The 13,957-nt window shown below is 50.6% G+C and overlaps 1 protein-coding gene across 1 annotated transcript in view; it reads right to left on the minus strand.

The window, feature by feature from the left end:
• The window catches only part of LOC127586934 (autophagy-related protein 2 homolog A-like), a 180,832-nt gene that overhangs the window by 44,236 nt on the left and 122,639 nt on the right, over positions 1 to 13,957 (minus strand). Inside the window, 3 exon segments of the mRNA XM_052044963.1 lie at positions 2,042 to 2,260; positions 5,155 to 5,290; positions 7,023 to 7,252. Of these exon segments, the coding sequence (XP_051900923.1) occupies positions 2,042 to 2,260; positions 5,155 to 5,290; positions 7,023 to 7,252 (585 nt within the window).

The following is a 13,957-nucleotide window of genomic DNA, read 5'->3' on the forward strand; positions in this document are numbered from 1 at the left end:
GCAGTGAAACCTCCTTCCCTTCCCCTCCCCAACACATACAGTATCCCGCTGGACTGCTACAGCGAGCTGCAGCAACCAGCAAACACCCTGGAGTGGATCACTGCTCCGCACAGTGTGGGAACGAGGGTGCATCACTGCCCCAAATACAAATTAGTCCACCCTTAAAACTGAAACCCCTCAGCCCGAAACCATTTCCAAGGAACTTCACCTCCTGAAGTGCAGGGGCCAGGATTGGACACAATAACCCAGCGGTGGCCCCATCAGTGTTTCATCCAGGTTTGACCTAACCCCCAGCTTTGTCCCCTCTGCCCCTATTTATGAAGCCCAGAATCCACTGACTGCTCTCTCAATGCGTCCTGCCAGCTTCAAGGATTGAGATGCATGTGGAGGACCCTCTGTTCCCTTGCACCCGTCGGCAATGGACAACTTAGTCTGTACTGTCCGACCTCTTGATGTCACATCACACCCGTGTTAAATTCCATCTGCCACGTGACTGCCCAATCCACCAGCCCTCTGCGGTTCATCACTACCCTCCTCACTCCCCCCCACACTTCCAAATATTTGGTCAGTTTTACCATGGACACTTATTTCCAAGTCAATATCTACTGTAATAACCTCAGGGAAGAACTAAATCCCCCTCCTCTCTGACACATTTTTTCTGCGAAGCCAATTTCTCATCCTTTTATTCCATGAGTTTCGATCTTGCTGACCAAACTTTTCAAGGGACTTTACCAAACACCTACTGAACATTCATGAGAGTCATCAGGTTCTACAGCACGGAAACAGGCCCTTCAGCTCAACTCCATAAGGAGCAGAATTAGGCCATTCAGCCCATCGAGTCTGCTCCATGTGCCAACTCGTCCATGCCAACCAAGGTACCCATCTCAGCTGGTCCCATTTGCCTGCATTTGGCCCGTATCCCTCCAAACCTTTCCTATCTGTATACTTCCCCAAACGTCTTTTAGGTGTTGTTATTGTACCTGCCTCAACTACTTCCACTGGCAGCTCGTTCCATATAAGCACCAACTTCTGCGTTAAGAAGTTGCCCCTCATGTCCCTTTTAAATCTTTTCCCCTCTCGCCTTAAACCCATGCCCTCTAGTTTTGGGTTCCCTTTCCCTGGGGAAGAAGGACTGTGTGCATTCACCCTATCTATGCCCCTCATGATTTTATACACCTCTAGAAGGTCAATGAATATGACAACTGGCACATTAACCCCTTCAACCATCTCTGTTATCTCATTGAAAGACTTAACCAGGTTTGTCAGCCAGGTTTTTCTCCCTCCTCCTGATCCATCCAGTCCCTCCTACACCCACCCCAGCTCCCCATCACCCCGTTTCTTCCCCTCCTCGATCTGCCCATCACCCGCACACCCCTCCCACTGTTCCCATCCGCCCTCCCCACCTCCCGTATTCGGTTCCATACTCCACCTTTAGGATCCCACCATCTGCAGCCCTCCACCAATCACCTCTGTCACCACTCCCACCCTCCCCTCCTCCATCTACCTATCACCACCTCACCTGGATCCACCCATCACCTGCCAGCCCCTGGCCCACCCCTTCCCCCTCACCTCCCCACACCAGCTATCTCCCCTCTCTATCTTTCAGTCCAGATGAAGGGTCTCCAGCCGAAATGTTGCCTGTCCATCTCCCTCCACAGATGCTGACTGACCCGCTGAGTTTCTCCAGCAGTTTGCTTTCTGTCAAACCCAGTTTGCCTTCGACAGACCCAGACAGGCTTTGCCTTTAAGGCACCCCCCGTACAGGCAGATTTTCCACCCTCTTGGATGTTGCTCCTGTTAAAACCCCAACGCACTTTTATTGTAAATAAGCTCTGTAATTCTCTTAAATAAACCACCTCTTTCTTCTCCTGTGAGATCTCTCCAATGGAGCTTTTATCTGCGTCTAGCTGACGTGACTCTTTGGGGAAAAGGCCGCGGCAAAGCGAGATCCCAAGGAGCAGGAGTGGGCCGGACAGACCTACAAAACCATCAAGATCGTCAAAAAGGCCGCTATTCAAACGCGGCCGCCTGCGTTGCGTACCATGTTGGAGTGGGCCCTCCGGGGCATCTTCTCACTGGTGTACAGGTAGAGGAACTTGTTGATCTGGGAAGAGGCCAGCCGGTCACGGATCTCCAGCTCTTGGACAATGAAGACCTGCCGGGCGATGGGCTGCTCCTCCAGCTCGGGAGCATGGGCTTCGGCTGGGCCTTTCTCCAGCGTGGCGGCCGGGACTGGGTATGTCTCGTGCTGGAAGCTCACCTAGGCAGAAAGCGGGAGGGACAGCTCAACAATTCTTTGCCACATCTGTGCTCTCCCCGCTCCTCCACCGCAGCCCAGTTACCGGACCCAAGCCCGAGCAGTTGGGTGTCTCATTGGGTTGGGGTCGGATGCTGTCCTACTTCATAGACTCGTACAGCACAGAAACAGGCCCTTCGGCCCACCACATCCATGCTGACCTTTCTGCTCATCTACAGTAATCCCATTTGCCCGCATTAGCTCTGTATCGTTCCATGCCTTGCCTACTGTCTAAATGTCTCTTAGATGTGGAGATTGTATCTGATTCCACCACCAACCCTGGCAGCGACTTCCAGATTCCAACTGCTCTGTGTAGTAAAACTTGTCCTTCAGAGCCCCTTTTAAAACCCCACCATCCGGGATGTACCCTCTTCTCGATGCAGGAGGTACAGGATCCTGAAGAACCACACCTCAAGGTTCAACAACAGCTTCTTCCCCACTGCCGTCAGGCTCTCGAACCCACAGAGGCTAAAGAAATCTGGTATGTCCCCTTTGACTCTCACCAACTTTTATCGATGTACCATAGAAAGCATCCTGTCTGGATGCATCACGGCTTGGTATGGCAACTGCTCTGCCCAGGACTGCAAGAAACTGCAGAGAGTTATGGACACGGCCCATCACATGACAGACACCAGCCTCCCCTCCTTGGACTCTGTCTTTACCTCGCGCTGTCTTGGTGAAACAGCCAGCATAATCAAAGACCCCACCCACCCGGGTCATTCTCTCTTCTCTCCTCTTCCATCGGGTAGAAGATACAGCCCGAGGGCACGTACCACCATACTTAAGGACAGCTTCTACCCCACTGTGATAAGACTATTGAATGGTTCCCTTACACGATGACATGGACTATGACCTCATGATCTATCTTGTTGTGACCTTGCACCTTATTGCACTGCACTTTCTCTGTAGCTGTGACACTTTACTCTGTACTGTTATTGTTTTTACCTGTACTACCTCAATGCACTCTGTACTAACTCAATGCAACTGCACTGTGTAATGAATTGACCTGTACGATCGGTATGCAAGACAAGTTTTTCACTGTACCTCGGTGCATCAACCAATACCAGAAACCCTAACACTATCTCGGACTCTCTCTCTCAACCTGCGCTAGTGTGGCTATGTTTATTTTGTTGTGCGAGTTACGTATAATTTGTTAATTTAAGTTTGTTAACATTTTGTAGTGGACTGTGCTGCTGATGCAAAAAGCTAATTTTCATGGCATTTATGTACGTACACTTATGTCAATAAACCTGCTCCCAACTTGAACCTATTCTGAAGCAGATCAACCTTGCATCTGGGTTTGTAAAAGGGTAGGCACGGTAGTGTAGCGGTGAGTGTAACACTTTACAACGCCAGCGACCCAGGTTCAATTCCAGCCACTGTCTGTGAGGAGTTTGTACGTTCTCCCCGTGTGTCTGTGTGGGTTTCCTCCCACATTCCGAAGATGTATGGGTTAGGAAGTCATGGGCATGCTATGTTGGTGCCGGAAGCGTGGTGACACTTACGGGCTGCCCCCAGAACACTCTATGCAAAAGATGCATTTCACTGTGTGTTTTGATGTACTTGTTAAATTAAATTAAATTTTATTTACAGCGTGGTAACAGGCCCTTCCAGCCCAACGAGTCCGCGCTGCCCATTTTAATCCCCAAATTAACCTACCCGTACATCTTTAGAATGTGGGAGGAAACCGGAGCACCCGGCGGAAACCCACGCAGACACGGGGAGAACGTACAAGCTCCTTACAGACAGCGACGGGAATCGAACCCTGATTGCTGGCGCTGTAATAGCGTTGCGCTAACCACTACGCTACCGTGCCACCCAGATATCTTATCTTATTATAGAATAATACAGCACGGAGACAGGCCCTTCAGCCCAAACCGTCCATCCCCAGGGGGGTTGACAGGTAACTTTTCACCATGGTTGAGGGTTAAGGGCAGGAGGTTTATAAGGAATCTGAAGAACTTTTTGTCTCTCCCAAAGGTGGGGGGGATGGAACCTGCAACGCACTGCGCGAGGGGGTGGTGGAGGCAGACACCCTGACAACATTTGCCAAGTATCTGGTCAAGCACTTGAAATGCCAAGGCACAGGAGGGTACAGACCGAGTGCTGGAAAATGGGATTGGGAGCTTGATGGTCGGCCGAAAGGCCTGTACACCTCTATAGCAGGGAGCTCAACGGTAGACCTCATCCAACAGACGACATCTTCATCCATAATGCATGGGGAGAGTCCTGGATTACATGCTCAGATCCCTGCAGTAAGGCCCAAACATAGACTGGCTTCAGCTCATGCACTTAAAGTGAGAGGGGGGGAGTTTAAAGGAGATGTGTGGGGCAAGTTTTGTTTTACACAGAGAGCGGTGGGTGCCTGGAACAGGTTGCCAGGGGTGGGGGTGGAGGCAGATACGATAGAGGGGTTTAAGAGACACATGAATATGCAGGGGGGGAATGGAGGGATATGGATCATGTGCAGGTAGAGGAGATTTAGCATGTTGGCATCATGGTCGGCACAACATTGTGGGCCGAAGGGCCTGTTCCTGTGCTGTACTGTTCTCCCTCAGGAGTTGAAGCGTTCTGTTAGATCGATAGCCAGGCCACACAGACCAGTGAGGGCCTCGCGTTTGAACCTTGGGTCTTGGCTTCTCTCATCAATTGGGAGTGACACCATTGGCTCTGATTCCTTGACAGTGGTGGCCACATCTGTAAGAAGTCACTGGCCATTGGCTAGGGTCACTACTGCTAATCCTGCAGTACCTATGATGCTGACACTGTTGAATAGCCAGGTGCATGCCTCAGCAAGTAGGGGGATTATAGGGCCATGGTACCCGTTCTTTTGGGAGTTCAGCAGATGTTGGGGCTACCTTGGTGAGCTGTATCTCCATGAGGATCTCGTGGTTCCTTCCCGAGCCTCCCTGCGTCCTCCACGTGTTCTGTGGCCTATTGGGGAAGGCGGAGCGAGACGGCGAGCTCCTCGCGCTGACGACCACCGGCTTCATCCTGTAGCAGACGGGGAGAAGTCACTATTACCACGATGCTCTCCCAAAGTCATAGAGTCACCCAGCACGGAAACAGGCCCTTCGGCCCAACTCGTCCATGTCGACCAAGATGCCCCATCTAAGCCAGTCCCAGTTGCCTACGTTTGACCCATATCCCTCTAAACCTTTCCTATCCACGTACCTGTCCAAGTGTCTTTTAAATGTTGATATTATACCTGCTTCAAACCATTTCCTCTGGCAGCTCGTTCCATACACGCACCACCCTGTGTGGCAAAAGTTGCCCCTCAGGTTCCTATTAAATCCCTCTCCTTTTCACATTAAACCTGTCCCCTTTAGTTCTTGATTCCCCAACCCTGGGGAAAAGACTATGTGCATTCACCCTGTCTATGCCCCTCATGATTTTATTCACCTCTACAAGATCACCCCTCAGTCTCCTACACTCCTTCAAGTCCCAGCCTGCCCAATCTCTCCCTATAACTCAGTCCCTCAGTTCTGGCAACATCCTTGTAAATCTCCTCTGCACTCATTCAAGCTTAATGGCATCTTTCCCATAGCAGGGTGACCAAAACCGAACACAGTACTCCACGTGTGCCCTCACCAACATCTTGTACAACTGCAACTTAACATCCCAACAACCTTCCCCCTCTCACCTGGACTCGCCTATCATCTGAACTCATGTCCCCTGCCTGCGTGTACTCCTCCCCCCTCCCCCTTATTCCGGCTTCTGCCCTCTTCCTCTCCAGTCCTGATGAAGGGTCTCGGCCCGAAACGTCGACTGTTTATTTACGTCCACGGATGCTGCCTGACCTGCTGAGTTCCTCCAGCACTTTTTGTGTATTGCTCCAGATTCCAGCATCTACAGAATCTCTTGTGTCCCAGCATCTATACTCAGTGCCCTGACTGATGAAGGCCGCCATGCCAAACACCTTCTTCACCACCCTGTCTACCTGTGACGCTACTTTCAGGGAACTATGTACATGTACTCCTGGGTCCCTCTGTTCTACAACACCCCCTAGGGCCCCACCGTTCACTGTGAAACTCCTACCCTGGCTTGACTTCTCAAAATGCAACACCTTGCACTTAGCTGAATTAAACTGCATTTGCCATTCCTTGGCCCCCTTACCCAGCTGACTAAGATCCTCCTGTAAATCCTGATAACCACCTTCGCTGTCTACAACACTGCCTACTGCAAGTCACCCTCACCTCCTGCTACGTCCTTTGCTACTACAGCTTTTAACATAGCAAAATTCCCCATAAAGTGTGAGCAAGCAGAAAACTGACTCCAGGGGGAAATAGTAAGGCAGGGTCTGAGGAGGAAGGCGAGGTGGAGAGATAGGGAGGGAAGTCCAGAGCTTCGGGGCCAGGCAGCTGAAGACAGTCACCAGTGGTGTTGTGTGATGTGTGGACCAGGAACAGGGGAGCGTCGGGATCTCGGACAGTTACAGGACTGGAGATCACACCTTTATAGAAACCATGGAGCAATTTGGTTACGAGGATGAGAAATTTAAAATTAAAGCACTGAGACCCACTGTGGAGGAGCAAACGCAGAGCAGACGAGAGAGCCTTGGATGGTCACAAGTTTGTAGACGTGAATGAGAGCGACCAGCTAGGAATGGGGAGTTGGGGTCACCTCACCAAAGCACGGATGAAGGCTTCAGCACCCGATGAGCTGACATTTTGGGTCGAGACCCTGCATCAGGAGGGAGCAGTTCGGACCCTCCGCTGGTACCTACCTGGGGGAATGCGAGTGGATGGAAGAAGGGCGAAATGGGCCGAAGTCCCTTCCTCCATACAGATGCCAGACCACGGAGATTTCCCTCAGCATGATGCGGGTGTCGGGGACGGGGAACCGGGCCGGTGCCTTCAGCAGGTCCGTGCTGCCGATGGGTCGGGAGAAGTAACCGTCCTTGATCGTGATGCAGTCGTCTGTCAGCTTGGAGACAACCGGCTCTCCGTCTTTGGGCTTGAAAGAAAGCAAACAAGTCTCTGAATATGTGCTGGCACAAATGCACGCGCGCGCACACACACGCAAACACACGTGCACACATCCATGGATGCACACATCCATGCATGCGCACACACGCACGCACACACACATGCATGTACATCCGCGCATGCGTGCGTGCACACATACACAGTTAGCTGGACAGTAAAGGATGCTGATGTGTATCTAGTCCATCAAGCGCACAAGATCGAAAGTCATAGCTCTTAGTCATAGTGTCAACAGTTAGCTGGACAGTAAAGGATGCTGATGTGTATCTAGTCCATCAAGCGCACAAGATCGAAAGTCATAGCTCTTAGTCATAGAGTCATACAGCACAGAACCAGTCCCTTCAGCCCAACTCTTCCATGCTGACCAAAGCACCTTCCTGAGCTGGTCCCATTTGGCCCCTATCCCTCCAAACCCTTCCTATCCATGTACCTGTCCAAGTGTCCCTTAAACGTTGTAATTGTATCTGCCTTTAACCACTTCCTCTGGCAGCCTGATCCACACACCCACCACCCTCTGTGTGAAAATGTTGCCCCTCAGGACCCTTTTCGCCTCTCACAAACCCATGCCCTCTAGTTCTAGACTCCCCTACCCTGGGGAAAAGACTGTGATCATCCACCTTTATCTACACCCCTCATGATTTGATAAACCTCCATAAGGTCACCCCTCAGCCACTAATACCCTGGGGAAAACAGTCCCAGCCCGTCCAGCCTCGCCTTATAGCTCAAGCCCTCCAGTCCCGGCAACATGCTCGTGAATCTTTCCTGCTCCCCCTCTAGTTTAATGACGTCCTTCCTGTAGCTGGACAACCACAGCTGCACACAATAGTCCAAGTGCAGTCCCACCACCAACAGGTACAACATGACGTCCCAACCCTTGCACTCAGTGCCCTGGCCGATGGAGACAAGTGTGCCATATGCCTTCTTCACCACCCTGTCTACCACTTCCAGGGAACCATGTACCTGTACACTTGGGTCTCCCTCTTCTACAGCAGTCCCCTGGGCCCTGCCATTCACCGTGTATGTCCTGCCCAGGTTTTTGACATGCAACCAACCCCCTCTAGCTTGTGTGGGACCCTGTTAACCACCCCGCTCTGTCCTCTCTGCTCTTTCCCTGCTTTCTTCTCATTGGTATCCGACTGTTCTGGTTAGTTGTGGGATCTTGCTCTGTCCACTGGGTTGCCCAGGTAACAGCAGAATGAACGCACATGCAGCCTCTTTCAGAGTCAGACACCCCCAAAGTGCTTTAACTGATTCCTTTGGAGGTGGATCCACTGCAGCAATTCAGGTGCAGAGAACTCCCACAGACAGCAACGTGATAATTCAGCTTTGGTGACGTTGGTCAAGGGATAAATATTGTCCCAGGACACTGTAGAGAAGTCCCTTGTTTTTCTCTCTGTGGTTACGTGAAAGGCTTATATCCAACATGCCAACTAGCAGCACAAGAGTTTGCAGATGCTGGAATCTGGACCAACAAACAATCAGGAGGAGGAACTCAGCGGGTCGAGCAGCATCTGTGGGGGTGGGGCGAGGAACTGTCGACGTTTCGGGTTGAAACCCTGCATCAGGACTGAGAGTGGAGAGGGGAGATGGCCGGTGTAGAGAGAAGGGGAGTGGTGAGACAGGAGCCCGCGGTGATCGGTGGACTGAGGAGGAGCGAAAGATCACATTCATTGGCCTTATAATTACAAGCTGAGAGTTTTATCTGACCAGCAGTCCCCATGAATTTTGATACCACAGGTCCACACAAGCCTTCTCTTACCCCTCCTCACATTCTTTGTCCTGTGTTTATCCAGATTCCCCTTACACGGATGCATGTGTGTCACCCAACCACTCTCTCTGGAAGTGGACACAATGTCCTCCCTAGATGTAGGGGGTCCTCCTGAGTGGATTTAGTAGTGTTTGCCTTATAAGCACAGCCACATTCTGGTCTCCCTCACACCATCTCTACATCTGCTCCAAGATCTATTTCATAATTACAAAACCCTCCAGAGAACAGGTAGATAAGCTGGTGAAGGAGGCGTACAGGATAACTCTAAGTAATTTTTACAGACGCACCACAATAAGCATCCTATCCGGATGCATCACAGCTTGGTACGGCAACTGCTCTGCCCGGGACCGCAAGAAATTGCAGAGAGTTGTGGACACAGCCCAGTCTGTCACACAAACCAGCCTCCCCTCCGTTGACTCCGTCTACACTTCCCGCTGCCTCGGGAAAGCAGCCGACATAATCAAGGACCCCTCCCCACCCTGGTCGTTCTCTCTTCTCCCCCCTCCCATCGGGCAGAAGATACAAAAGCCTGAGAGCAAGTACCACCAGGCTCAAGGACAGCTTCTATCCCGCTGTTATCAGACTCTTGAATGGACCACTCTTACACTAAGGGTGAACTCTTGATCTCCCAGTTTACCTCGTCACGGCCCTTGCACTTTATTTGTCTACCAGCACTGCGCTTTCTCTGTAACTGTAACACTATATTCTGCATTCTGTTTTCCTTTGTACTACCTCAATGTACTTAAGTATGGAACGATCTGTCCTGATGGCACACAGACAAAAGCTTTTCACTGTGTCTTGGTACACGTGACAATATTAAACATCATCTGGGGTACAGAAATAGCAGAGCAGAGAGGGACAGTTCAACTTTATAGAACATAGGTTAGGCCACAGCCTGACTACAGTTCTATAGGAAGGGCGTGGGTGGCTGCAGAGAAAATTTCACCAGAGTTCACCTACAGAGTGTTTCCGGTATTTTCTATTTTTATTTCAGACTTCTAGCATCTGCAGTTTTTTGTGATTTTCTCTCACCAGGATGATGTCTGGGATGGAGTGCTTCAGTTAGGAGGGAAAGGCTGAGGAGGGATCTCAATGAGGTCTATATGGAGCATAGAGAGGGTAGACAGTGGGAAACTTCTCCCTGTAGCAGAGGGGTCTGAAACTATAGGGAGTGAGGTGTATGGGTAAGGGGTAACTATAGGGCATTAGGTGTACGGGTAAGGGGTAACTATAGGGCGTTGGTGTATGGGTGAGGGGTAACTACAGGGCGTTAGGTGTACGGGTAAGGGGTAACTATAGGGCGTTGGTGTATGGGTGAGGGGTAACTACAGGGCGTTAGGTGTACGGGTAAGGGGTAACTATAGGGCGTTGGTGTATGGGTGAGGGGTAACTACAGGGCGTTAGGTGTACGGGTAAGGGGTAACTATAGGGCGTTGGTGTATGGGTGAGGGGTAACTACAGGGCGTTAGGTGTACGGGTAAGGGGTAACTATAGGGTGTTAGGTGTATGGGTGAGGGGTACGGTAAAACTCCAAAAACACGGCATCCGATTGTTTGAAAATCCTGATGGATTGGCACCTGGTTCACTTGTTATCCGGAACGCGAGGTGGGGATCCAGGGTGCGGCCGGGTGTAGGATCCAGAGCACCAGGGGTCAGGGACATTGTCGAGTTTGCGGCCGGCTACTGGTATATATTCCGCACCCCTTAAACTTGCCGACTGGAGGAGAGCCTATTCTGGACCTGGTACTGGGCAATGAGCCGGATCAGGTTTCAGATCTCTCGGTGGGAGAGCATTTTGGAGACAGTGACCATAACTCCTTGATCTTTACCAGAGCCTTGGAGAGGGATAGGAGCAGACGATATAGCAAAGGATTTAATTGGGGGAGGGGGAATTATGAGGCTATTAGGAAGGAACTTGGGAGGGTAAATTGAGAACGTATGTTCTTAGGGAAGTGCACAACAGAAATGTGGAGGTTGTTTAGGGAGTACTTGCATGGGATTCTGGATAGGTTTGTCCCATTGAGGCAGGGTAAGGATGGTAGAGTGAAGGAACCGTGGTCGGCAAGAGACATGGAACATCTTGTCAAGAGGAAGAAAGCAGCTTACCTAAGGTTTAGAGAGCAAGGATCAGACAGGGCTCTGGAGAATTACAAGGTAGGAGGGAGCATTAGAATGTACTTAGGAGAGTTAGAAGGGGGCACAAGAAGGCCTTGGCGAGTAGGATTAAGGAAAACCCCAAGGCATTCTACACGTATGTGAAGAATAGGAGGATGACTAGAGTGAGGGTAGGACCGATCAGGGATAAAAGAGGAAGCATGTGCCTGGAGTCGGAAGAGGTAGGGGAGGTCCTTAATGAACACTTTGCTTCAGTATTCACCCGTGAGAGAGACCTTGACATTTGTGAGGATGGCGTACAACAGGCTGATACGCTCGGGCATGTCGACACGAGGAAAGAGGATGTGCTGGAACTTTTGAAAAACATTAGGATAGATAATTCACCAGTGCCGGATGGGATATATCCAAGGTTATTACGGGAAGCCAGAGAAGAGATTGCTGCGCCTTTGGTGATGATCCTTGTGTCGTCACTGGCCACAGGAGTAGTGCCAGATGATTGGAGGGTGGCAAATGTTGTTCCTTTGTTCAAGAAAGGGAGTAGGGATAACCCTGGGAATTACAGGCCAGTGTGCCTTACTTCAGTGATGGGCAAATTACTGAAGAAGATTCTTAGAGACAGGATTTATGGGCATTTGGAGAACCATAGGCTGATTAGGGACAGTCAGCATAACTTTGTGAGGGGCAGGTCGTGCCTCACGAGCCTGACTGAATTCTTTGAGGATGTGACAAAGCACATTGATGAAGTTCGAGCAGTGGATGTGGTGTACGTGGATTTTAGTACGGCGTTTGATAAAGTTCCTCATGGAAGGCTCATTCAGAAAGTCAGGAGGCATGGGATCCAGGGAAACTTGGCTGCGTGGATTCAGAATTGGCTCACCCATAGAAGACAGAGGGTGGTTGTAGACGGAGCGTATTCTGCCTGGAGGTCGGTGACCAGTGGTGTTCTGCGGGGATCTGTTCTGGGACCCCTGTTCTTTGTGATTTTTATAAATGACTTGGATGAGGATGTGGATTAGTAAGTTTGCAGATGACATGAAGGTTGGCGGTATTGTGGACAGTACAGAGGTTGCTGTAGGTTACAACAGGACATTGATAGAATGCAGAGCTGGGCTGAGAAGTGGCAGATGGAGTCCAACCTGGAAAAGCATGACGTGATACACTTTGGAAGATCGAATTTGAAGGCAGAATACAAGGTTAATGGCAGGACTCTTGGCAGCAAGGTTTCCCCACAGGTCGATAGGATTGTTAAGAAGGCGTATGGTGGGTTGGCCTTCATTAGTCGGGGTATTGAGTGCAAGAGCCGCGAGGTAATGTTGCAGCTCTATATAACTCTGTTTAGACCACACTTGGAGTATTGTGTTCAGTTCTGGTAGCCTCATTATAAGAAGGATGTGGAAGCTTTAGAGAGGGTGCAGAGGAGATTTACCAGGATGCTGCCTGGATTGGAGAGCATGTCTTATGAGGATAGGCTGAGTGAGCTCGGGCTTTTCTCTTTGGAGAGGAGGAGGATGAGAGGTGACTTGATAGAGGTGTACAAGATGATAAGAGGCATAGATTGAGTGGACAGTCAGAGACTTTTCCCCAGGGAGAAAATGGCTAACATGAGGGGACATAATTATGTGATTGGAGGAAGGTATAAGGGGGATGTCAGGGGTAAGTTTTTGTTTTACACACAGAGTGGTGGGTGCGTGGAACGCACTGCCGGCAGAGGTTGTGGGGGCAGATACATTAGGGACATTTAAGCGACTCTTAGATAGACACATGAATGATAGAGAAATGGAGGGCTACGTGGGAGGGAAGGGTCAGATAGATCTTAGAGCAGGATAAAATGTCGGCACAACATCGTGGGCCGAAGGGCCTGTACCGTGCTGTAGTGTTCTATGTTCACTGGAAAGTTTATTATACTACCGTGTAACATAAGAAAAAGTGAAACAAGTGTGTTTGAGAGCACCACCCAGTAGCATGGAAGAGGATCAAAGAGTCATACAGCACAGAAACAGGCCCTTCGGCCCTCTACATCTACACTGACCTTTTTGCCCATCTACACTGCCCGCATTAGGCCCGTATCTATCGATGCCTTGCCTATGTAGGTGCCTGTCTAAATGTCCCTTTAACATGGTGATTGTATCTGATTCCACTACCTCCTCTGGCAGCACGTTCCAGACACCAATCGCTCTCTGCACAAAGCAAAAAACACCTTTAAAACCCCTTCCTCTCACCTTAAACCAACACCCTCTTTTGATATCCCTACCACAGGAAAACGATTCTGACTATCCACCCTATGTTTCTCATTAATTTTCGACACCTCTGTCAGGTAGACCCTGCTAGTCCAGCGCCAAGGTCTCGAGAGGGAGGCTGGATGATTGGAGTTTTACTCTGGAGACACAAGAGGCTGCAGATGCTGGAAATCTGGAGTTGGAGGAACTCAGCGGGTCGGGCAGCATCTATGGAGGGAAATGGACAGTCGACGTTTCGGGTCGAGGCGGTCTCCTGGTGAAGGGTCTCAACCCGAAACGTCCAGCGTCCATTTCCCTCCACAGACGCTGCCCGACCCGCTGAGTTCCTCCAGCTTCTTGCGTGCTGCTGGAGTTTTACTTGAGCAGTTCAGAGAGGGTCGGAGGAGGAATTTTATCCCCTCAGGGCGGGGTTGGAATCCGGAACGCACTGCCTGAGAGGGGTGGTGGAGGCAGAGGCCCTCACGGCGTTTAAGATGAATCCAGACGAGCACTCAAACCACCAAGGCAGAGAAGGCAGAGCAAGTGCTGGCGAATGGGATTAGTGTAGATACTTGAT

The sequence above is a fragment of the Pristis pectinata genome, chromosome 38, assembly GCF_009764475.1.
Source record: "Pristis pectinata isolate sPriPec2 chromosome 38, sPriPec2.1.pri, whole genome shotgun sequence".
Taxonomy (NCBI): domain Eukaryota; kingdom Metazoa; phylum Chordata; class Chondrichthyes; order Rhinopristiformes; family Pristidae; genus Pristis; species Pristis pectinata.